General features: G+C 40.6%; 1 protein-coding gene across 6 annotated transcripts in view; it reads right to left on the minus strand.

Annotated features, from left to right (window-relative positions):
* Nucleotides 1-26,829, minus strand: part of COL12A1 (collagen type XII alpha 1 chain) — a 135,076-nt gene that overhangs the window by 33,295 nt on the left and 74,952 nt on the right. For all 6 annotated transcript variants that reach the window (XM_084623180.1, XM_084623178.1, XM_084623181.1 and 3 more), the window contains 16 exons: nt 26,010-26,139; nt 24,311-24,453; nt 21,135-21,264; nt 20,772-20,891; nt 19,723-19,872; nt 18,646-18,762; nt 17,958-18,104; nt 17,395-17,469; nt 16,558-16,697; nt 12,439-12,562; nt 12,105-12,248; nt 9,322-9,486; nt 8,368-8,406; nt 8,112-8,250; nt 4,648-4,790; nt 4,131-4,240 (listed from right to left, as the gene is read on the minus strand). In XM_084623180.1, coding sequence (XP_084479306.1) covers nt 4,131-4,240; nt 4,648-4,790; nt 8,112-8,250; nt 8,368-8,406; nt 9,322-9,486; nt 12,105-12,248; nt 12,439-12,562; nt 16,558-16,697; nt 17,395-17,469; nt 17,958-18,104; nt 18,646-18,762; nt 19,723-19,872; nt 20,772-20,891; nt 21,135-21,264; nt 24,311-24,453; nt 26,010-26,139 — 2,016 coding nt within the window. The remainder of the gene's footprint in view (nt 1-4,130; nt 4,241-4,647; nt 4,791-8,111; nt 8,251-8,367; nt 8,407-9,321; nt 9,487-12,104; nt 12,249-12,438; nt 12,563-16,557; nt 16,698-17,394; nt 17,470-17,957; nt 18,105-18,645; nt 18,763-19,722; nt 19,873-20,771; nt 20,892-21,134; nt 21,265-24,310; nt 24,454-26,009; nt 26,140-26,829) is intronic.

The raw sequence follows: 26,829 nt of genomic DNA on the forward strand, positions 1-26,829 counted from the left end.
GTGCTACTTTAACTCCATCAAAAGTAGGAAAAACACCCTAAGGTTCCTTTCAGTTTTGTAGTTAAAATTTAATAAGGGCCTCCCACAGACACTTGAGAATCCTCTCCAGTTCATCACGAGTTTAGATCTGAATCTGAATCCAGGCTTGAATTTCACAGATCAGCTACATCTATAATTAAAATGTTTGCATATTTACCTAAAGTTGATCGTAAATACAACATATGTTAATTCATTGGTTTGAATTCTTTTTAACATCCCCCACTTTGAGAGAAACATTCCTTCCAATTTCTAACCAACTAATGTAAAACATCATTTCTGAATAAGTTCAGTTGCCATTTCTTGCACTGAAGAGTTACAAAAAAATATATTATTTGCAGTAGTGTGCGTCTGCATGGACCATACTAAAAGAAAATTGACCATCTTTGTTAGCTACAACTAACTGAGCCATATCAACAGATTATGTAAACTATTGTCCCATTAAAAACCCCCACATCATAAGAAATAAAGGCATAAGTGCATTACGAAGTTCTCTGTGGTCAACTTTTGGAAGACTGTAATCTAAAAGATAATCTAGCATAGTAAAAAGAAAGAACAATAAAAGATATCTGTCTCTCCAAGAGGTTTAGATGCAATTTTAATGGCTGTATTCAGGAGCCAATATTTTTCCTAAGGGACTTGCCAGATTCAACAGCCTTCACCATAGCTATGCTACACAAAGGCTACAAATATGCCAAAGTTAATTTCCTCTTCACCGCTAGCTGTAGGTTAACTGCTTTTCACTGAATGAATCTGTAAGTCATCAAATGGAAACCACAAAAATGTTTGATATTCTGGAACACATTTGGTCATGTTTTAAAGATTTGCCATCTTTTTCACACTGGATGGCAAAAAAAATTCTAAAGTACATTTTAAAATGTGTTAGAAACCACCCCCACCCCCAAGACTTTCAACTAGCTGAAACTACAGATATTCATTATTAAAATATACTCCTGTTTATCCCAGTGGCCTAGGGGACATCCAAAACTTTCAGATAATTGGGTGTTCAGATAAACAGATGTTATTTCAACTAGTGTAGGACTACTTGGTGGACATACTGTCGATTTGGCTAACTAGGATTTTCAGATACAGGGCATTCAGACAGCTGGAATTATACTGTACTGATAATCAACATGTCTGACACAGAATTCATCCTTGCATATGCATGTTGGTCTTTAGGTGATTCCCAGTGCATGAGCAGGGGAGTCTCTTTATGTCATCATCAAGAGTCTGATTCACATACAGCAGTCAGGCAGGAGAGAGTCCAGTGGCCCGATTCTGATTTCAATCACACTGGTGTGAAATCCAGAATACCTCCAATGAAGTCAAAATTACTCCAGATCTACAGTGCAAATAATCTCCGTCTCTGATCTACTGATTCAGTTCTGGAAATAGGGTACAAGGAATCATTCCACCACATCAAAAAACAGATATATATTTCAATTGCCCCTAAAGATTAAGGAATAATCTAATAGTCAGTTTATGGATCTGGATTTTCTTACACACTTTGCAAATGGCTGCTGCTCCTCGATTAGTGGTGATCAGGTAGGTATCTGCATTTATTTAATGACAGAAATAACATCTTGCTACATTCTTATTTTGCCTTACTGAATGTAGTTAAAGCCCACAACTAACTCCCTGTCTTTTTGTTCCCATTTGCTCTGATTTCAAAGCTGATCTTTATTACGAGCAGTATCAGAGAACTTTGTCACCTCTACTGTATTCATAGTAGGATGCTAAGAACAACATGACACCAGCTTCCAATGTATGTAATGATGGACACCTCAAAAGAAAGTTGGCAGCATAGCAATCAAAGCTTTAGAAAAATGACTCAGATATTTTATAGTCCTCTAGGAGAGAAGTTTGAACCCTGAGACTGACATCTGGAATAAGACATGTTAAGTGCTATTCTGCATTTTATAACTGCTTTTTTGTTATAAATATGAATATAACTTTCATGCCAACAAAAATATTTATTCTACATTTTATTGACAGTATTACTCCATTTCTGTATATGGACAAAACTACTTAAAATTCAAGTATCTTACTGAACTATTATAGAAAGAAAGACAAAGGGTCAGAGGCCAAGCATAAAACAGAGACCACCCTAGATTTAGGGGCTATGCAGCTGTGATCCAACCCACTTACTGACATCTTTTCCAAAGTCCCTATGATAAACATTTCTTAAAGTGGAGAAAGAAAAGTTCATTACAACAGAAAAGAAATGTACCCAAGATGACGTTTTTGGCAGTATCCTGTGTTTGTTAAATTATAAAAAGCTAGCAGTGAATGACTTTTATTCACTTGTGTTTTAATTAGGTGTGAAGATCATGGTTCAACATACTAGAATGCTGGCACACAAAAACCAGTTACTACAGAGATGTTAAAAACCCTAGCCTGCTTTCACTGAGTTCCCCGGGAGTAGGATAGGATCGCAATATGATCTGGATCAGCTGGCAATAGTAGCAACCTGATTTTAGTGTCAATAAAGGGATCTGTTGCAACCATATGCAGTAGCCAGAAGAAAGCTAAGGAAAAGGGAGATAAAGAAAAGCAAAGAGGACATATATTTTAGCTGACTGAAAATGTGGTTATTCTAACTCACTTTCATAGCTTACATTTAACTGCTTAAAAAAGCAGAGAGAGATTTTTAGGCCTATGTATTCATATGGTCTGGGCCAGGCTCTTTCATCTGCTCTTTGGTTACAGGCAAACAGCTTGTTTGGATCAAATTTTCAGAATTAAGTATACAAAAATGGATATGCATAATCTGTGCAAAGAATTACTACAACTGTGTGACACTGGGATAATAGTCAAACACCTCACTGGTTATTTATGCTTTAGACAATTCTGAAATACTGGGCTTCAGTCTAAAATTTGCATTTACATTAATTATCTCTTTTAACCCAATGTTCCCATAGATACTTTTTCTATTCAGCCACTGCAGATTCATGTGCCAACCCCATTCCCAGCCAACATGCAGCAAAGGCAATTGCTGTGTATGCGTCCTACACAGAGACTACATAAAAAAATAAAACCTTAGCATCCAAGTAGTAATTTTATTTGTGATTTCAGAGAGACTTACAAAAGTTGGTGTTGTCCCTGTTTTACAGATGGGTACTCTGAGGTAGTGAGAAGCTAAAGGAATTGATCAAGGTCCAGACTAAGCCGGCTGCCTACAGAAGAACAGAATCCAGGTCTCCTGACTCTCTGTGCTCTGCTCAACCAACAGATACACTTATCTTGTTCATCTATATGAGCCTATGGCTGACTGAGAGCTGACATTCTCCCAACAGTTATTAATGTTGAGAAATCAAGTGAGTTTTGATCCTGCCTGGATCAAGGCACAGCTGTAACTGGCAAACATTTTATCAAAATGCTATGCACATGCTGGAAGCTGAATGTGATGATACAGACAGAAGACATTCTGGTGCTAGCTTTCAGAGAAGTGAATAAGAGTTCCAGCTCAAGAAAACAAACTTGCAAGCATACTTTATAAACCAATATGTGCTTTCTCCAGATACAGTAATTTATTCTATTAGTTAAGTACTTTACACCTCTGTTAAAATTCATATTAAATATTTTAGACTCAATATTTCAGAAGCCATTGCACTTAGTATAATTACTGGGTATTACATGTATTATGCTTGTTAAGCACCTGACTTCAATTCAAATAGCTATTTATCTTTTAAACTACTGATGCTTCACAACTGACTGCATATTCTCATACCCACACATATCTCTGCTCCTAATTCTTCCTCTTTTCTCTGTCTTTCCCTAGGTTCCTCCCAATTGTTTCTCTCTATGGATTCTTTTCCCTATTTTCTGCTTCATAATTTTCTTGCTGTCTCATACGCTTGGAAGTCTCCCACCTCTTGTCCACATATGGCCCTTCCTCCACACCTTTGGCAAATCCTTTCTAACACTGGACCCCACATCAATAGAAGCTTGAAAAAGTATTTCTTCAGGCATCTTGTCTCACTGTGATTTGTAAACCACTATGTAAATGTATGTGTCTGTACAAAGTATAGATATTACAGCTGTTTTTGTTTACTTGTTTAACGGAGAATATGCACATAATTTTAATCCTTTACCTTGTGGAAGCTTCCATAAAAGATTTTCTTTACTTCATTATCATCAAAAGTTACTGTCTGAACTTCTCCTCTTGTATCCTTGTTAAAGAATGACAATAATTTGGTGGAAGCTGCAAAAAGAAGATACAATAAATAAATGTCATTTGGGTCACACTGCTGATGTTATTCAAAGAAGAGAACACCACCGTACTAACAATACATACATATACACTGTACAGTTCTACTGAGTACATTTTTAATTGTACACACAGGGATTACTGGGACAGTTTTAAAGACTCAGATTAGTGAAAATGTGCATTCCACTGGTTTTAGATTTAATAATACTAAAGAAACTTAGTGCTTATACAGATTTTTGAATAATTAATTGAAATACAATATTAAAAAAATATTTAGAACACAAAATAATATACCTTTTTACCATGTAGGAATATTTTGGTTTTGAAACAATTTTGGAATGCAAAACAACCGTAAACTTCTATCTACAAATTCTCTGTGCAATAAGTAAAATCGTCCTTACGATCAAGAATTACTCCAACTTGTGGTTTGAAATCCCTGTCTGTAATCTGCCAAATTGCAAATGGCTCATTGGGGGTTTCCGAAAGAAGGCGGAACAGCAGTATGATTGTGTAAGCACGTGGCAATCCATCTGGATGAAGCTCCCTGTTCAGAGAACATGAGGATATTTCGCATCAAACACGCATAGAAAAAGGAAAGATCTTCATCGTTTTCACTTTTTTTAAAAGACAGGACATAATCAAAATGGGAAAATTACATCGTTTAGCAAAGCTCAGCCTGTTAACTCTTTAATCAAACAGCAAAGATTTAAGCAAATAGAAATCACATTATTGCCTATGTTAAGGCTTTAACATCCAGCCTGCATTTGAGTGGAGGTGAGGAGAAATTGATGCAGGACCAACAAGAATAGGCATTCTAAATGCATTCTGGTTGACTCAGCCAGGGTTCTGGTGCCTGACCTCTGTTATATTTACAGGATGTGGAGTGGGTTGCTCCCATATAAACTCAGCTGGTGACCCGTACAGGAAGAAGATGGGGCATACACTAGTTCTAGCCCTGCACATCCCATTTTGAGTAGTCAGGCACTGGGAGCACAAGGAACTCAACTGTGGCTGGCTCACATGCAGAGGGTGCAGTGGGAGAAGGAGACATTCAATTTATTCCACAGATATAGTGCAGCATTTGGGGCAGACTTCCTTAGTCGTCATCTGTGGATTTTTAGGCTTGTGTCATGGACACTGTTGGACACCAAATGATAGAAAACCACAAGTAAATGGAAGTATGTTAAAGGGAACTAAGAGGCCTGGCTGAGCAATGTCTGGAGTGAAAAGGAAGCAGCAGGGTGGATGTGAGGGAAACTGTGAGAAGAATGAGCAAATTTTGTTTCAATTTAGCCAACAACATGGCTGACACTATTACGGCTGAAACTCTGCTATTGGCTGAGAAGGCCATGTGGCCCCGTGAGTTAAAATAGAGAAACCTCAAAAACTGGTATTGAAGCTTTTACATATTTTGGACAAACTGACAGCCCCTTACATTTAGTATCACGCTACTACAGTAACCATATCGCTACTTCAACAAAAGTTGGCTGGCATAAGGGGCAAGATAAGCAAGTGAATTTGAGAAACCTAGTTATAATTCAGTATCAAGAGATAACTCGGATATAATGCAACTGTACCATTAGGATTCCTAGGGAGTATTGATTTCCTGAACACTACAGTTTAAATTCAATTTAATTTTCTGGCTTTATATAATATATATGTATCAAGAAGATCCCACAAAGGCTATTTTTGCTTGCTCTCTCGCTCTCTCTTTTTCTACCTACAGCCAACTCTTCAATATTTTTCCTAATTTGAATACACAGAAAACATCTTACTCAGGTCCCACTTAGATGCAGGCTTTGACTTAATAAAATGGTAAAGCAAGCTATAAGGTTCTACTGAATGCAAACTATCTGCGCTTTATGAGTCCTGCAATATCCAGAAAACCATAGATCTTTGCTCTTTCCCAAACCAAGCTATAGAAGAGAAAAACTGGCTGACCGAAGACAAAAAAAAAAAAAGTCCCCAAATACTCCACATTGGCACATTGAGAGTTGAGGAAGCTGGGAAGGGGAAGGGGAAAGAGCCTGTTTAAATTTATTCCTTATATTGGGCAATTCTCCTATGTTTGGTCTGCCCCCTTCTATCCATTCTGGTAGGGTTGCACAGCTGTCAAAAGTTCCCATAAGTGGACAACTAGAGTTACATGATATAAAAAATGGGGAGGGGGAAGAGTGGACTGGCTCTAGACGTGGCCTCTGGCAGAGCAATGCTAAATTCTCAACTTTACCTGAGTGGGGAGAGAAGAAACTTCTGGATCCTCCCTTCGTGGTTGGGAGGGGAAAGGGGTTTCTCCTCCATGACTGGACTCCTCTTATTCTAGCTAGCTCTGTTTTTTTGTGAGGGTCCCACATGACCCCTCTCATTATCTCCCTAGCTGAGCTCTAGAACAGAGTGGTCAGCTAGGGAAGACTTGCTTCAGGCCATCACTACTTGAAAAATTCTCCGTTTGTCCAATATGGTGACTGGGCTGGGTGGTGTCACACACCTGGGGCATTGTGACCACAGGCAGAAATGTGTTGCCTATTACAACTACTAAACAAATGGTACTTATCCCTCTGAATCAAAAACAGTCTCTCTGGCTAAGTGGTTTCTTTGTACGAGTAGCCACAGAGGGCATTGATTGCATAGGGCCTGTAATATGAATTAAATCAATTAACTAAAATAGGCCTGTTTATATGAGGCATCCTCTTGAGAAAAGAACAAGGACTGTCTTTTTGTTCTATGTTCATACAATGCCTAGGAGAATGGGGTCCTGGTTCACAACTGGGACTCCTAGGCACTACAGTAATACAAATAAATAATAATAATAATAATAAGGAAGCTGGAATTAACAATATAAGGACCACTAATGAAGGAACTGAATAACGTTTAATCAGAGCTATGGTTGCACATTCTTCAGAGTGTACAGTAACTCCTCACTTAACATCCTCCCGCTTAACGTTGTTTCAAAGTTATGTCACTGGTCAATTAGGGAACATGCTCGTTTAAAATTGGGCAATGCTCCCTTATAACATTGTTTGGCTGCCTGCTCTGTACACTACTTGTAAGATTTTGTGGAAGAGCAGCAACTTTACAAGGGAGCATGGCACAAGTTCCTCTTCTCCACCTCCTCCCACTCCCTCCCAGCGCTTCCCCCACCTCCAAACAGCTGCGCCTCCACTCCTCCCCCCTCCCAGAAAGTCCTAAGTGCCGCCAAACAGCGGTTTGGTGGCAGGGAAGCGCTGGGAGGGAGAGGGAAGAGCAGGGAAGTGCCGTGTCTCCCCATCCCTCCCAGAAAGTCCTAAGCCCGCCAAACAGCTGTTTGGTGGCGCTTAGGACTTTCTGGGAGCGGGGAAGGAGCGGGGATGCGGTGAAGGAGAGGAGGTGGAGTGGGGGTGGGAAGAGGTGGGACTGGAGTGGAGCGGGGACGGGAAGAGGCGGGCCTGGAGTATCCCCCAGCAAAGTCGGCACCTGTTTTTCTCCGGGTAAGCTGCCACTGCTGCTGCGAAGGTGCTTCCTAGCGTCCTTGCCTGCAACGGGCTGTGCCTGTGTGGCGTAAGCCAGGGGCACTTCCCAACCACAGTACAGCACAGTACTGTACAGTATATAATGCCTTGTGTCTGCCCCCAAAACATTGCCTAACCCCCCGCATTTACATTAAATCTTATGGGAAAATTGGATTTGTTTAACATCGTTTCACTTAAAGTTGCATTTTTCAGGAACATAACTACAATGTTAAGTGAGGAGTTACTGTATTTCTTGTACTTCAGTAAAAACAAAATAAAATTTGTCCTCCAGCAGGTATTAATACCATTACCTATTAATTCTGTTATACTTCCCCACTTGCCCTACAGCAGGAAAACAGGTTACACAGATAACTTACGATGTAGGCTGACTGATGAAGGCATTTCTATGGAGCCTGTATGCCACGTGGCTAGGGAAGGATCCTGATTCCAGTGATATTCCTTGTACAGAGGCAAAATGCTTCTCTGTTAAGTTGTATGATTCCAACATCTTGAAACCTTTATTTTGGGGCGGGGGGGGCGGAGGGGAGAGAAACACAATTTGAAGAAATTGTGATAAATGAAAAAAAAGCTTCAGAATTATCCTGTGCTAGGATGTTTGTATATGATTCTTACCAGGTGAAGTGTATCCCTCCAAGTAAATGAGAGGGCAAGCTGAAACAGATGAAAACTGTGTTATTTTTAAAAATTCAAATGGAATCATGAACATACAACTATTTTCAAAAGGTTTTATTCCCGTAAATTTGAACTTTGTTAATTACCAGCCAACATCTGCCACTACAATAATTATCATCTGTTTGTGATCCTATGCTTTATTCTGCTCAAGATCAAGCAGTAGATTTCTAGTTATGTAGGTGAAATGTTCACATCCTCATTTATGAGGCTTTTAAATGTATTGTTTCTACCATGCTGGAATATATGAAATAGCAAACAGATGAACTTCAAGTATATTTTATTTTAAGAGCCCAATTCATAAAAATAAATGGGCACAATACCACAATCTTTCCATGGATCTTTTATGCATGAGTCAGACTGCATATTATTCATCAGATTCACAAGGAAAAACTGCAGATTTATATGGCTCCTTAGTCGTATGTGGAGGAGGCAGTATGGGAACACATAGTTGCAGATGATACAAATGTGCAAATATTTCCTCTTTTTTGCCATAGAAGGACTCCAGATTTATAAACAGATGGATTTTATTTTAGATCTTTATAAAAGTAATATTAGACACTGGTTAGCTACATCCCCAATGCAGCCAAAAAACAGTGGTAAAGAGGAAATCTGTCACATCCAGAAGTCCATTTTAGCTACCATTCTACTTGCTCTTCAACTAAAAAAATAATTCTCACTTATTGTTTATTCACTTTTTAATAAGAGTATCATCTCAGGGTGGTAGATAAGATAAAAATATAATAACCACTTAAATAAGAAACATGCACTTGCTCAGTGGAAATATTTATTAAAGTTTCTTGAAAAAGGTGTAAATGGGAAAGCCTTGACATGAGACTTGTAGCAGTACATAGTCAAATTTATTAGCTTGTGAGAGAAACATTGTCTCTTACTTACTTGAGGTAGCTGTCTCACAAATAAAAGTGAGGAGGTTCTCCTCAATCTTTTCAAAAGCATCAAAGTCATCAACGATAAATACATGACGTTCACTGGGTTTGCTGGCAATCTTTGACAGCTCATGGTAATCCACATCAGCTACACCAACAACAAAGACGCTGAAACCTACAAAAATAATGTTCATGATATGAATATGCAACGAATATACATGCTTATCATTATCACTGGCTCAGTAACTCAATAGCAAATCCCAATCATGTAGAGATACTGTCTTCTCTGTTAAAAAATACAAGAACCAAATCATGCAAGTAGAATATACTTTTGGTTGAACCCAGTCCCTTTGCACTTTCTGGATAAAATGCAGAATGAAGTAAAACCCAGTGGAGAAGAGTATTCAATACACTTTTGACCAAGGGATGTCAAATGGAGAAACTCTTTCTCCATTACCTTGGTGAAACAGAACAAGCAATAATCTAAACTGTTGGCAAAAATGTGAGGCAAAGGGCTCATGTCCTGCAGGGAAGGGAAGTTCTGGTATGGAATCATTCAGCTGCACAAAGCTGTTTGAAATAGGCAGAAGGAGTCTTTTTATGAAGTCTTCTTGCTGCTAAATAAATGGCTGAAAGGGATGGATCTATGAGTTAGATCACTGAACACCCAAGGAAGAAACATACACCTAAGTACACAATTTAGATCAGAAGTGCCCAGCCAATCTCCCTGAATCAAGAAGAAACAAGTATACTATTCTGAACATTTCTTTTTTGCAAGAAGAGAGTGAAGAAACTCATGCCAATGGAACACTGAATAGAAACCCCGAATTTTCTGGTATTAAACAATGACTATATAAACTCCTGGAAGCCAAACAGGAAATGAACTGTTTTCTAATGTACAGTATTATCTTATGAGAGGGATCCTTGAAAACATTACGGGAAGGCATCTGAGGGGAAATGAAGAGCATAACAGTTCTGGGTTACTCCCAAGACAAACTAATCAAGAATAGTTAGGCTCTGCTCTTCAATAAAAAGGATGATTAAAAAAATACTCTTCCACTTTAGACACTGTTGATCACTCTCTCATCCTGGATTCCTCTCCTGCCTGTCAGGTTGCGCCTTCCAGTTCTCTTCTTCCTCTCCTCTTTCACACTTTTGGCAACCCTCAAGACTCTGCTATTTGGTCCTCTCCTGTTTTTCTTCCATAGCTTATCCCTGGGCAATTCATCCACTCACCAAGCTTCAGCTGTCATCTCCATGCCAACGGTTCACAAATCTTCTCTATCCCTGACCTCTCCTGTTCCATCCAGTCTTGCATCTGACTATATTTTTGAAAAATACTCTGGAGATCATATCACCTAGTTAAACTCAACAAGGTTTATGATGAGCTCCTCATGTGTTTTCCAAAACTCTCTCCCCTTCTTCCAGTGCCGTTGGACAATATCATCATCTTCCCCATCATCCAAGCTCATAACCTGGCTGTGACAGCCTCCTTACTCTTTCACAAAACATACAGGCTGCCACCAAATCCTGTCTGTTCTACAACATCTCAAAAATCTGACTCTTCCTTTCTATCCCTATGTCTAAAATCCTTATCCATACTTTGGTTACTTCCTGCCTTGACTGTTGAAGTCTCCTACTTTCTGTGCTTCTCGATTTCCATCTCATTCCCATGGTCCACCCAAATCACCCTGGCTAAAGTCATCTTCATCAGCTGTCTCTTAGACCAGGTCATTCTCCTCTTCAAATCCTTCCAATGGCATCTTCTTGCCTTGAGCATTAATGTTAGCTTATCTTCTTCAGCTTCTGGACTTCGCATAATTTTGTCTCTGCCTATATCTCTCTCTCTCATTTCCTCCTCCTCCTTCTCTCACCACTTCATCCTATCAATAAATCCCCCTACCACTTCCTTTGTCACCTCCCTGATACACCTGAAGACTGGGGAAAAGATGAACACAAGTTGAGGGCTACAATCAGCCTGTAACTTTATGATTTTAGCATGCTTGCTTATACTAGGGCTGAATTTGGCCAATTTAACAATTTTTAATAGCGAATATGAAACCCAAGGAGGACAAATACAGAATTCCAAGGTAACAAAGCAATCTGAGGCTTAATCAACAGACATAAAGAAACAGAGCTAAGGTAAGGAAGCACAACAAATGTTTATATAGGAAATTAATCACCAGGCTGCTTATACTGTATATCAAAATATGCATTAAAAATGCAGAATTGGAGAACTAGAGCCTCGGCTACAGCAAACTACACTTGGGCCATCTAAGGAGGGAGCATAAATGGCCACCTCCTCCTCAAAACCTGAGGTGGGAGAGTCAGGGGCCTGGTCAGACCCCTGCTCAAGGTAGAGTAGATGAAGGGCTGCTCTAACTTGTGCCAGTATTAAAAGCACTCTAAGGGCCATTCCAGCAGATCAAGATCATTGGACTGAAGTGCACTTAATAATGCCCCAGCCCCCTGAATAGGGGCCAGGAGTGATATAGGACAAGTTCTGTAACTATGCAAGGGGAATTCCCAGCAAACTGTTTAAGCCTGCTCTGTCCACAGAGAGAGAAGAGGCCAGAATTAGGTCCAGTCAATCTTAACATTCTTAAAATAGTTTGAGCCATTCCAAATCATATTCCGTAATTCGAATGTCTCTCTCAGGAACCACTACCTATTTAGGATGAATAAAGGACCAACAATACCTGATACTGTTGTATAGCCGTATGTTAAATTGCATGACTTAAACTCTTTAGTAAAATGAATATCAGGCTCAACTACATTCTACAGGGTGCTTACCAGAGTGCTGTATGATTGCTGCAGCTTTCTTAACTTCATCCTGCGACCGACCATCTGTGACAACAACAAGTACCTTGGGCACACCTCTTCTCATGCCACTCTCCCAAGTCAGGACTTTTTCTTTGATAAATGTAAGGGCTTTGCCTGCAAATTGCACAAAGAATGAGGACTCATGCCACATTTGCCACTAAAAATATTTCTTTTGAAGAACTAATACAACTAATAATAGTAGAACATAAAGCCCTGGCCTTAAACTACAGAGGATTAAGATAATGAATAGGTTTTCAAAAAACTGATTATTCGGAAGGAATACATAGTTATTCATCAGACGCACCTGTTCTTGTATTTCCTCCTTTGTACCGAATATTCTGAAGTGCTCCTAGAGCCTGAGCCTTATCCTCATATGTATTCAGTTTAAACTCAGACTTTGCATCGTCGCTGTACTGCACAAAGGAAACCTGAAATGAAATGCATCACAGCGTTCAGCCTCTGACCTGTGTGGCTTCAAGTGATCTCTCCACTACAGTGAATTATGTTGTCAGTCACCACTGAAATAGGAAACCCTGAAGTTATATGTAAATATAGATATAACAGCGGTAAAGTTATTAGTTAATGCTTTATAGAGAAAATACTTGTTAGAACTATGGTGGCACCATATTTAGTCCTGGTTCTCTAGTTCAGCTTGAGGATACAGCGCCTATAAAAACTGTTAAAGATTACAAAAAAAAAATGCAAGAAGCTCATGACATAGCAATTAACAGGGAATGTGCCAGAATTTCAGTCATTTGATACATACAGTATAATACACTTCCTGAACTGGAACATTAACTCATCTTGTATATTTGTATATATCCATGTAAACCCAGAGTGAATATTCTGCCTATGTCTATAACGTATATTTCATTTTTCATTTCCTCGTAGTCATAGAATATTAGGGTTGGAAGAGACCTCAGGAGGTCATCGAGTCCAATCCCCTCCTCAAAGCAGGACCAGCATCAACTAAATCATCCCAGCCAGGGCTTTGTCAAGCTGGGCCTTAAAAGCCTCTAAGGATAGAGATTCCACCACCGTCCTTGGTAACCCATTCCAGTGCTTCACTGCCCTCCTAGTGAAATAGTGTTTTCTAATAGCCAACCTAGACCTCCCCCACTGCAACTTGAGACCATTGCTTCTTTTTCTGTCATCTGCCACCACTGAGATGAGCCTAGCTCCATTCTCTTTGGAACCCCCCTTCAGGTAGTTGAAGGCTGCTATCAAATCCCCCCTCCCTCTTCTCCTCTGCAGACTAAATAACCCCAGTTCCCTCAACCTCTCCTTGTGAGTCATGTTCCCCAGTCCCCTAATAATTTCTGTTGCCCTCCGCTGTACTCTCTCCAATTTGTCAACATCTCTTCTGTAGTGGGGGGACCAAAACTGGATGCAATACTCCAGGTGTGGCCTCACCAGAGTCAAATAGAGGGGAATAATCACTTCCCACAATCTGCTGGCAATGCTCCTACTAATGCAGCCCAAATATGCCGTTAGCCTTCTTGGCAACAAGGGCACACTGCTGACTCATATTCAGCTTCTCATCCACTGTAATCCTCAGGTCCTTTTCTGCAGAACTGCTGCTTAGCCAGTTGGTCCCCAGCCTGTAGCAGTGCATGGGATTCTTCCTTCCTAAGTGCAGGATTCTGCACTTGTCCTTGTTGAACCTCATCAGATTTCTTTTTGGCCCAATCCTTCAATTTGTCTAAGTCACTCTGGACCCTATCCCTACCCTCCAGCATATCTACCTCTCCATCCAGCTTAGTGTCATCTGCGAACTTGCTAAGGATACAATGAATCCCATCATCCAGATCATTAATAAAGATGTTCAACAAAACCGGCCCCAGGACCGATCCCTGGGGCACTCCACTTGATGCCAGCTGCCAACTAGACATCGAGCCGTTGATCACTACCCGTTGAGTCCAACAATCTAGCCAGCTTTCTATCTGTCTTATAGTGCATTCATCCAATCCATACCTTTTTAACTTGCTGGCAAGAATACTGTGGGAGACCGTATCAAAAGCTTTGCTAAAGTCAAGATACATCACATCCACTGCTTTCCCCATATCCACGGTGCCACTTATCTCATTATAGAAGGCAATCAGATTGATCAGGCATGACTTGCCCTTGGTGAATCCGTGTTGACTGTTCCTGATCACCTTCCTCTCCTCCAAGTGCTTCAAAATGGATTCCTTGAGTACATTCTCCATGATTTTGCTGGGGACTGAAGTGAGGCTGACCCGTCTGTAGTTACCCGGGTTCTCTTTCTTACCTTTTTAAAATATGGGCACTATATTTGCCTTTTTCCAATCATCCAGGACCTCCCCTGATCGCCACAAATTTTCAAAGATAATGGCCAGTGGCTCTGCAATCATATCAGCCAACTCCCACAGCACCCTCGGATGCATTAGATCCAGCCCCATGGACTTGTGTATGTCCAGCTTTTCTAAATAGTCCATAAGCTGTTCTTTCACCACTGAGGGCTGCTCACCTCCTCCCCATACTATACTGCCCAGAGCAGCAGTCTGGGAGCTGACCTTGTCTGTGAAGACCGAGGCAAAAAAAGCATTGAGTACTTCAGCTTTTTCCACATCATCTGTCACTGTGTTGCCTCCCCAATTCGGTAAGGGTCCCACACTTTCCGTGACCTTCTTCTTGTTGCTAACATATCTGTAGAAACCCTTCTTGTGACACTTCACATCCCTTGCTAGCTGCAACTCCAGTCGTGTCTTGGCCTTCCTGATTACACCCCTTCATGATCTAGCAATATCTTTATACTCTTCCCTAGTCATCTGTCCAAGTTTCCACTTCTTGTAAGCTTCCTTTCTGAGTTTAAGCTCACCGAAGATTTCACTGTTAAGCCAAGCTGGTCGCCTGCCATATTTGCTATTCTTTCTGCACATCGGGATGGTTTGTTCCTGCACCCTCAGTAAGGCTTCTTTAAAATACAGCCAGCTCTCCTGGACTCCTTGCCCCCGCATATTAGCTTCCCAGGGGATCCTGCCCATTAGTTCCCTAAGGGAGTCAAAGTCTGCTTTTCTGAAGTCCAGGGTTGGTATTTTGCTGCTCTCCTTTCCTCTAGTCTGTCCCATTTATATTATTAGCATGCCTTAGTAAGCTGGTCCTGAGCAGATGTCTCAGTATTCACACTTATTGAAATCAGTTTATCTTTTTTTAGCCATCATAAATATCTAAAGTGAAGAACTAAGAATGTGTGTAATTGGCCCAGGACAAAAGAGGAAAGGAGCTTTAAGTCTTTCCATAGTAAACCCAGAAAGTTCACAGCTATTCTCCTCCAACAGCTAATTTGCAGCAACTCTCCTGCTGGGCTGAAGAAGAACAATTTTTGAAAACCAAGTAGTGTGAGGTTAGAGCTAGGCAGGATGGAGATACTGGAGAGAAGGTATTCCAGGAGAGGGTCTTTCTCTCTAGAAGTATGTCTGCAGAATGAAATAGCGGGAACCAATGACCTAGAGACATGCATGGGGGAGGAGAGAACTGTTCACAAGCAAGATAACTGGGTGCTGCATTTCAGGAAAACAGAAATAAAACATCCTTCCAAGGAAAATCACTGTCTTCCTTCCTACAAGGGAAGATAGTCTTGCACCAACCGGTGATGGCAAAGCTCCAGAGACATTCTTACTCGTGCCATTCACCTCTAGCTAATAAAAAAGCAATGCTTATGAAAGCAGGACAGAGCTCCTATCCAGTTCCCCTTAACTAGAAGGAAAACAGTCATGATGCAGGGTCTTGACCATGGGGAGATTAACATAAGACAAAATTAAAGGCTCCTCAGGAGTCTGGCAGAGACTCCTGGCAGAGACACATGGAGAACCCCAGGAGGAAGTAGAGACGTTTCAACCTCCCCACTATTCCTTATAGCTTTCTTTTTAAAGATGCATCCAATTTCATCCAGTGAATCCTCTTCTCCAACTCTTCTGCAACTGTTTCCATGCTTTCTTCTGCCCACTGCACATGCAACATCCTTCCTGAACTGACACACCAAGACATTATCCTCATTCATCATCATACTCCTTCTCAATGCCCACTTCTGCTGTGACACTAAAAATTAGCCTATTCATAACAACTATGGAGAGGGGCAGCTGAGGATATTTTATATGCACAAAGAAACAAAAACATGCAACTAACATTACATTGGCCACAGAGCACCCTGACTGCTCTTCCTGTATGCTGATTCCCTTTCATCTGCTTGCCACCTGTCTTTTGTCTTTCAGGATGTCCGCTCTTTTAGACAGGGACTGTGTTTTCCTTTATGTTTGTACAGCACAGTGCACATATATAAATACACACAATACAGTATCAGAATAATCCTATACAACAGAGAAAGGTAGAGGAGATTTTAAGAATTCAGGTTTGTTGGTTTGTTTAATTTCCCTGCAAAATGCATTTAATGGAAATTACCCACCTGAATTCCAGCAGGGTTGATTAAGTCAAAGGCTCCAACAGTATTAAAAACAAATTTCACTACTTTGTTGAAATTATCATCACCAATACTCCAGGAAGCATCAGTCAGGAACACAATGTCTGCTTTGGCGCCTTTGCATACTGAAAGACAAACACAGCTCAATGAACTCTTAAAACACACCCCTCATTCAGGACCGTGGACTAAACAGCACTGTTTTGACCATTTTAAAGCAAGAATGATGAGCAAACATTCAGCAAACTTCAGTCATATGCTCAAGCTGCAGACTACTCTTAAATATTAAAGTAGTGCTTCTCTTGCATGTCTCTCTTGCATTTCCTGGGTTTTGCAGATTTTCGCACAATGCATTCAAGGACATCCCAGGTCAAATCTTGGCATTTTTGTGCAAAAAGCTCATATGAAACAAAATCCTGAAGCGTGCAACTTAACACCAGTTTTCTTGGCAATCTCCACCAAAAATAGGTTCATATGCTAAAGGCAATGCTCACAAATCCACAGTGCATACTGAGAGTCGTGGCCATTCCCCCAAATCTACGCAAACTGCCACCATGACCCAGTGGCTATCTGAGCTCAATGCAACACCCTGGAAAATAGCTAGTATAAAGGGAATAAGGCCCAGTCATCGTTCCCCTGTCTACACCAGGCAGGTGACGGTGTCTGAGCTGCTGCAAAGGGCCAAAGTGGGCCAGAGGATCATTAGGCCCATATATTTTTGAAGTTACTTCAATTCAGGAAAAATATAATTCAATCTAACCTTTGAGTGTGTGGATGTACAGCAAATAAGACAAAATGTACCATGAATCTACAATACACACTTACCATCCCGAGCCGGTGGGATTGTGGGAGGTGGAGGAGGAGGAGGCGGTTGAGTTGGTGCTTCGGTAGGTTTGACGACTGAAGTAAAACAATTAAAACCTTTTATTTAACATAAAATTTTACCCAAGAAAGGACTCCACCCATGTGAATTACCCTGTGTATGACTGAGGAAAGAACTATCAATGCTTTTATTGGTGACCAAGACAAGTAATTCCTAATCAGCGCAGAATAATTTGCTGTTCCAAAAGCAAGTCCTTAATTATGACAAGGGGCCAGATCCTGCCACTCTTACACAAACGGAGAAATCTCTCACTCCGTGGTTACTACCCAATGGGATTAACCTGAGCAAGGTAATACTCCATTTTAATTTCCCCCAAATAATTGCTATTCTCTGTTCCCCAGTTCAAGGAGTTTCCCACTGACTTACACTTGGAGACACAGGAAAATAGACCCCTCAGTTGTGGTACTGTATGTCTTGTACAAACAAGATAATTGTAAAATCTGTAGTCTGGACTATTTCCATCCCATTCTGTTCACACACGTACTGTTCATATTGCCCGACTTACCCGTGCGCTCTTTCAGAGAGATGGGCGGTCCCTCAAGGTTTGGGGTCTGAACAAAGACAGTAGCATTGTATTCAGTGTCTGGTGAAAGGCCAGTGAAACAGTGGCTGGTTTCTGTCCCACGTACTGTAATTTCTTGTCCTCGGGATCCTGTGAAAACAAACCCAAAGGAAGGAAAATGTCCGGTCCGGTACTTCCCTTTCCATAGGTGTGCAGAACAAAGCAAGAGAGAGTGCATGCAGGGAGGGTGCTGAAATGGGATGAGTGGCATCTCCGCTGCTTGCTCTTCCCAGCTCAGGAAAGACTCTGTGCAGCAACACTGTGTGGTGGGCGCTCTGCACACTAGTGAGCTCTCAGGCTGTGAAGGGGAAGAGGCAGGGAGCAGCTGCTCTCCATAGTATGCACTCATAACCCCTGGTGAGCAGCAGATTTCCACTGGGAAATCCTAGTGGGAGTTAACATGGATAGAAGCAGCATTAATTTCCAATCTGTGTCTTCTTAGAAAGGCAGGCTGCATGCAGGCCTGGGGAGTTTTACCAACACAGCTTGAATCCTGGGGGAGGCACTGGCGTTGAAATTATCACAAACTCAGGGCCCTCAGCCTGTCACATTATAATCCTTAGTTTAGTCGTGGCATAAAACTGAAACGTACATCCGCCCACGGAACACACAAGGAATCAAAGGAATTTACCATCAGCTGGGTTGAGCTTTAATCTGTAGGAAGATGCTGACCGGTGAGGGGACCATCGGATACAGAAGGTATCCCATCCCACCTTGTAACTTGTTAGATCAGTGACATTCAAGTACACTGCAAAAAAAGGGAAAGTGTTCAATTTATTATCTGGGAAATACAATACATTAGATATAAAATTAACCAGATCAGAAAGAACAATGGCATCAGTAGTTGCTGGTCCACATAGCACTATGGCAGTAAATTTTGCCCGCATGTGGTTTTATTTTAAAAATGTCCACAGAAGAAAAAAATAGTTCTAGTCAATTCATCTCTGCTCTTCCTGTTTAGTCCCACAGATCTGACCTCTGTTATTTACAAAAGCCCAAATTCGGGTACACTTTATTATGCTAAGTACTATCTGATTCTATGGGCTGTCCCACTAAAATCAATAGAACCACTTATAAAGACATTTAGCATGAGGAAAGTGCACCTGATTCGGGCCCCATTGTATTTTATTTTATTTTATTTATTTACTGGCAGTGCCAAGAGCTTTTAATGAGACCATTTAACAAAATGAGGATTTTACAACTTATCCTTTTTTGCTGAAATCTCAAATGGCTCATTAACTGAGTTCAGCAACAAACCAATCCTCCACTGAGCAGGTTCAGCTTTGATGGAATGTGTAGTCAGTCGATATTACCATGAGATGCAATCAGAAGCAGTGAGGGGCCTTAATCTGCATGGTGCTGACTGCACCCTGCAATCTACTAAACACGTTCTAGCCACGTTCTAGTTCTGGGTGTGGCAGGTGTTGAGCAACTTGCAGGCTCAGACCCAGCTACAGCCAAACAAATTGTAAGAAACGGAACTAGAGGATTGTCTCTTGCAAGCCATTAGTAAAAGCAATGTTTAAATAATTTGGGTTTCTAAGCTTAATTTTATTTACGGGCCTGATTCTCACAGGTCTGAGCATCTATAATTGTGGAATATTCAGACCATAAGGATCGAGGCCCTAAATATGGACTTTTCAGTCAACATGAGATCACTTCAACAATTATATCCTATGTGACTACAATAAAAGTGGTTTGGACTTACATGTAGTGCCTTGATCAATCAGGGGTGCGCTGAGTCCAGAATCGTATTGGGCATAAACATTCACATCATAGATAGTACTAGGAGACAGGTTGTGCAATGTGTATGAAGTCACTTCCCCAACAAACACCTCCATTGGCGGCTCGTCGGAACCTTGAGTTAAAGGGAATCACAGAAAAAGACACACAATTCTATGAAGACTCTGCTAGGGCATTATCAGTATTCTTTTATATAATCTGTACCCCTGAGTGGCACAGTTATATCAGCCTAGCCCCCGGTGTACACAGCACTAGGTCTAGAAGCTGGGTGTCTCCAATCAACATAGCTCTCCCACACAGGTGGATTAACTATGCCACTGGAAGCAGCTCTCCTTTCGGCATAGTAGTGTCTTCACTGAAGTGCCACACTGGCGCACCTGCACCAATGCAGCATCTTATGTGTAGGCCTGCCCCAAAACTTGGTCCTTGTTTTAAAAAAACATACTTGTTATTTCTTAAACCTATTACTTGAATAAACATTCTCATTGCTAATAAAATAAATGGAGCTTTACTAGTGCAATATTTGTATTTAATTTAATTTCCAGAGAAGCATGCAAATGTGGATTCATTCTCATGTCAAATAAAAGCATTGAAGGACTGTCATTCATTCAAACTCTGAGTCTGATTCTGATCACACACTCGTGTAAATCAAGAGCATCTGCATGAAAGATAAGAAGTGTAAAACTGGTGTAAATGAGAAGAGAACAGGCCTGTGACAGGAGATAAAATAGTTGTATTAAATGTCAAATATATAATGAAATCAAATGTACTGTAATGTGTGTGACAATGTATCTGGTGTTCTAACTGTCTTTATTTTGAAACACTGAAGTTAACAGGAAAACTTCTTACTCCTTTAAAGTCAATAAACCCACAAATTAAAATAAGTAAAGAAAACACCTTTAAAGCACAGGGCTCCGTTTTCATTAGGATACACTGGATATTTCCACCCCGATCTCTTAACTCATTACTCATTGTTTTCAAAGTGTTCTCTTCAAAGCAGACAGGTTTTCTTACCTACAGGTTTATATGCAAGTTTGTACCCAAGAACAGGAGATGGGGAGGGATCCCAGGAAACTCTGAATCGTGTATACCACTCATCTGAAATATGTATGTTTTGAGGAGGAAGCAACCCAACTGAAAAGAAAGAATAAGCATTAGAATTGTTATTATAGTAGCAACTGCCTTTTAAAGCTGTATAACAGGTAAACTGTAAACTCCCTGAAGAAGAAATCATGTCTTTTGATATGTTTGCATTGTGCCTAGAACAACAGGAACCCAACACAGATGGGGGCCTCTGGCACTTCTGCAGCAGAACTTATAATTAAGTTATAAGGAGGAGAAATGAGAATACAGTACTTAATGCTAAAGCTAAGTTACCAGTTCGTCCATTTCCTGTCAGCTGTCCACCATCTCCATCATCATACACAGCCACAACAGTAATTTTATATGGTGTGTCTGACTGCAGTGGCTGTAATATCACATTATTTCTTCTTCCAGGTACTGTTGTCTAGAAATCAGGAGAGAAATACAGATGAATATCTTGTCATATTTTACCTGACATTATAATTGTAATAAATTGTAAATGAGCAACCCTTGTGGAATTTGTGGATGTATTTCACTGCAAATACCCAGTTGTGGTTTTTTAATCCAGCTATGGAGAAATCCATTTTATTGAAAGGGAGACTCCACTGCTTTACCATTTCAGAACAATTTCAGCCTACCTAAAATTAACAGTATTGTCTGTTTAAATTATTTTAAAGTATAACTTTGTAGCTTTTGTCAAAAAAAACTGGACTCCTCGTCTCCTTCCCTTTACAATATTGTAGCTATCCCCACACCAGAGTGATATTCCACAGCTTCTCCAGACCTCATTCAGGAATTAAACATCTACACAGACCCACAAAAGATTTCAGAGTAGCAGCCGTGTGAGTCTGTATCCGCAAAAAGAAAAGGAGGACTTGTGGCACCTTAGAGACTAACCAATTTATTTGAGCATAAGCTTTCGTGAGCTACAGCTCACTTCAGCGGATGCATGTGAGCTGTAGCTCACGAAAGCTTATGCTCAAATAAATTGGTTAGTCTCTAAGGTGCCACAAGTCCTCCTTTTCTTTTTACAAAAGGTTTGTTTCCTCCATACATGGAGAGAGGACAAGTTATTGTTGTGGGTTTTTGGAGAGAGAATAAACAAGAGAAGATAAAGCTACTGAAGGGAGGAGGGGAGAGAGAAGATAACCTTGCTGGTGTGTTTCTGTTGTGAGAGTGTGAGTAGAGAAAAGGCAGAGTACCCACAAACACCACGGTCACCTTCTCCGGGGCACAGGGCCAGAAAAGCAGGGTAAAGAGAGATGGAAAGGACACACTCAGAAGGGAAAAGTAGGTGTGAACTGGGCCTGGAGACTGTCCGAAGTCCATAGATGTGGTCAGGCTGGTTCGGGGAGGAGAAGCTATGGAATGACATGTGGTGGGGCTATGATAATGGAATGACATCTGGTAGAGCTATATGCAGAGGGGGATGAGATAAAGACATTTTGCTACCTGTCACAGATTAGCTATATTAATTCATAGTGTATCTCCACTGAGCCATTACAGTTAAACCAGATATGAATTTGGGCCAAGATATAGATCAGCCTCCAGAATATAAAGTCAGAGCCACCCACAGCCATAGAAAAGGTGAAACCTCCATAAATGTTCCTTAACATTAACATTTAAAATTTGAAAGTAAGAAATACTAGTTATTATTTTAATACATTTATCTGTCTAATCAACCTTTCCTATAAAACAGCTGGATTTTTCCTTAAAAAAAGAAAAACAAATTTGTGCCATCTGCTCCCTCAGCTGTTTCATTGTCCAAAAACTCTTCATGAGAAGTAAGTGCTCTTTTCAGTATCTGGTTTAAACCTTAACAATCTGCAGCTTCTCTTCATGACCACGTATTTTCCACATTCTTTGTTCAGTAGTTGGACCAAATAATGTCCTGGATCCTTCTACATCCCCTTTAAAAGCTGAAAAGCCATACTAAGATTCCCTCTCAGTCTCCTTTTTTTCTCCATACTAAACACATTTAACCTTTCCTTTTCAGAGAGAACCATCCACACTATTACTCAATCCCGTTACCCTCCTCCGCTCCCTACCTAGAAGCTAGAAATCCTTCTTTTCAACTTGGCAACCAAAACTGTACACAATATTCCACATTGCCATATCAATGTTTTATGAGATGTCAACAATAATTATTTTGATTTACAAAATTTTGCCTAAATTATACAATCTGTTACCCCCACTTGCTTCCTGCTGCAGCAACGCATCATGGTTTCTCCTTTTGTAGAGACACTTTGGTGCCCCATGGGAGTGCCATGTCCACAAAGTATCATGGGAGATGTAGTCCAAATGGTGGAGAGGAGAATGAGAGCACAAGGCACAGGAACTACAAGTCCCATGAGACACTGACGTGGTATTTCCTAATTGAAATTTTGAGTCTTTGGACAAAATGTTTTCTGTTTTGGGCTGAAAACAGCATGATTTTGTTTAGTTTTTTGTTTAGTTTTTTTAACAAAAAGTCTTTTTTTTTTTTTGCAGAAAGCAGACACTTTTTGAGAAAAAAATTGCTTAATTGAAAATACAATTTCCCATCAAAAACTAATTCTGAAGGGCTAATTTTCAACCAGCCCTATTCAGCAATAATAAATAAACAATAACAGGCAGTTATATAGTGCTCTATAGACCAAATCTTTGTGCCATGGAACTTGATGTGAAGCAGCAGAAAGTTAAGGCACGAACTGTTACAATTCAGACAAAACCCCACAAAAGCAAGTACTATAAAATTTGAATTCAAGTTAACCCAGCTTCCTTAACGCAGCTCATTCTACCTACTGATTGCCCCATATACTGTATGGTGCTGTGGTTACCAGGAGTCCAAGCATGATAATACATAGTATTCAGAGTAGCAGCCGTGTTAGTCTGTATTCGCAAAAAGAAAAGGAGGACTTGTGGCACCTTAGAGACTAACCAATTTATTAGAGCATAAGCTTTCGTGAGCTACAGCTCACTTCCTCAGATGCATCTGAGGAAGTGAGCTGTAGCTCACGAAAGCTTATGCTCTAATAAATTGGTTAGTCTCTAAGGTGCCACAAGTCCTCCTTTTCTTTTTGCGAATACATAGTATGTGAAGCAGCACATGGCTATTTACCCGAGCACAATGGCTTGAACTAAGCATGCTGTGACAAGCTCAGCTCAGAATCTTCTCCTTGATCTCAACTTTAACACTATAATATGCATTGCTTTCAAGGCCTTGGTGCCTTTCTGTATTTTACGTATGCAACTACTCTGTGGAACTGACTGTTTCACTCAAGAGACTAAGACCCAGCTGCTTAAGTGCGCCCCTTAACACTGCCCTATATAATAATGCCCAAACAATTCATCCCTTCAGCAACCAAAATGTACAATATCCAAATATCAGATATTTTTGTTTTTCTATATATCAGAGGATATTTAAATGATTATTAACAAATGATTATGTATTTATATATTATATATGAATTATATATATAGGCACTTACATATTCATCTATGGGATCTCCAACAGTGGGAGAATAAATGATTCTGTACTGCTGAACTGGCCCATCAGCATGGTCCCATTGAACAGACAGGCTGTTTGTTGTTGGATCAAACACCTTCAAGTTCCTTGGCCCACTGCGAGGTACTAAAAGGGGAATATGTATAAGGACCAATGAAGTGGAGCGAAGACAGAAGTCCTTTCACATTATGATACCCTGGGATATAGAGCTGTCTCAGTGGGTCAGATGTTGCCCTGGAGTGCACATCAAGGACTCCCACTGACCCCTGCATGTACATGTACAGGCAAATATAGATGATAATATCACGGCATTATCCAGAGGTCACATCAGGAGTGGGGCCCAACTGACCAGAATTCTGGCTCTGTGGAAGGGCGGGAAAGTTAGTAACTGAAGCTTGAAATGTGAGCATCCGCATCCATTACAGATTTCTGCCCAAACTCGGGCAGGCAAAACAATTGACAGATTGTCACCTTTGCAGATTTTATATAAATCTGGGCAAACAGTAGAGAAAAGGGTACACACAGAGCAAGGGTTGGCATGTTGCAGCCACAGGCAAGTTCCTCCATCTAGTTACAAGCACAAGGCTGGAATAAGCCAGGTTCACTGTAGGTTTATTCATCTGGGATATCCCTGCTGTCTACCCTCTTACAGAAGGCCTTGTGCTCTCAGCTCATTAGGTAATAACAGACAGGTTTTGCTATTTCAGATAATGGGATGGGGGGGATTTTCGTGGACTGCCTACAATGGGTTGTACCACGGCTGGCCCTAAACCAAATGGCACCGCAGACAAGGAGCATCTTCAGTGCCTCCCCACCCCCATTTGTTAGCATTTCAAATACCTTATTTTTTATTGCATTTGTAGCCCATTTCACGACTTTGATGCACGATTTTCATGCATGATTTGTCCCTGTCATATAAGACAATAAATTTGCAAACTAGGATCTATAAATCTATATTTATATCTTACTGTTTGACAGGTCACATCCCGACCATAATATACCCGCAAGGGCATGGCTAACAACATTCTAGGAGGTTTGAGGAAAATGTAGTTCTCAGAAAGTCTGGAAGATTCCATGAGATTCTACAAAGGTCTGGAACATTCTAGGAGGTGAGCAAAAATGAATCCACATACGGAATACCTGAAACATGTTACTTCAAACATGTTCCCTTTTGTCACTAACAACAAAAACAGCACCCAAGCCTGGGTCACCTGCCCCTAAATCTGGCCCTGGGTTGTACTCATGTGATTATTATGGCAGACAAGACCCAGAATTCAAGCTGAAATTTATGCCTCTGTTTTGGCAGTAAACTGTCCATTTTAATGTGCTCTTTGTTTTGGAGAGAGAGACAGAGTTAGGAGTGTAGCTGTAACTGAATGTTACAGGCCAAAGGACTTTTTTACTGCTAAAGACCTAGGTTCAATTTAAGCTTACATCACAAGTGTCAGTCTAGTCTGGTCCCTAGTAAGAATTTATCTGCATTACAACCAACAGATAATCTGGCCTAATTGGGAGCTGTTGTTCCAGGGAGGTCTAAAATCAAAAAAGCCATTACTCAGGTGAACTGGCAGACCTACACTGGAAAGCATACATGACATTTGTTTGTAGGCAATACCTCACTCATATAAGCAGCAAATAGAGACGCTAAGATAGCAGTAAACAAACATAATTTTGCCTCTTACTTGTTCTCCCTTGCCCAGAGCTTTGATTTCCCTCTCCATCGGCATACAGAGCCACAACGTTCACAGAGTAAGGAGTGTCAGGGGTCAGGCGCTCCAGCACAACATTGTGAGTGTTTGCTGGAACCACAATCTGGGAGGGAAAAGAGGGTGAAGTGAGAGTGACAGGTCCATACAACATCCTAATACAGATAACGCCCTGTAAAATTATTATTATTCAAATTAATTATCAGTCATTTATATTGAAAGGAGGAAATTTGGGAGCCTGATCCTGTTGTGTATTTTCCAACTACAATAATGCAATTTTATAGGAACCAGCCAGTACTGCTTGCCTAACACAAAACTCAACAGCAGGAGATGCAATTATGTGGCAGTAGAATACAGAAGTTCTCATTCTGCAAAATGACTTTTTTTCTAAAATGCTGATAGTTTAAAACCATAATTATTGTACGTGTTTTGAACATGAAATGTTCATGAAAAAGTTGTGACTGGTAAAGATAGAGACATGCAGAAATCCAGAGCAAAATATTGCTCCATTGTGGTTTAGTGACATATGCTAAGGATACATTTTCAAAAGGGCCTCTATTAGGTCTCACACGTTTGCGCAGTTATAAGTACTCACACTTGACAGATGCCAACAATACATTACAAATTCTGACAGGTTCACACAGACGTTGGACTGTTCATAGTGCACATATTTGTATCTGTAGAGTGTGGGTGACAGTCTACACATACAAGGGCTCAGGTACCCCTAAAACTTCTTATCCAAATCAATGCATATATAAAGTCCTAATTTTATATCCCAAGAGAGCCCTGAAGCCAT

Source organism: Lepidochelys olivacea, assembly GCF_965140295.1.
Source record: "Lepidochelys olivacea isolate rLepOli2 genome assembly, chromosome: 3".
Lineage (NCBI taxonomy): Eukaryota > Metazoa > Chordata > Testudines > Cheloniidae > Lepidochelys > Lepidochelys olivacea.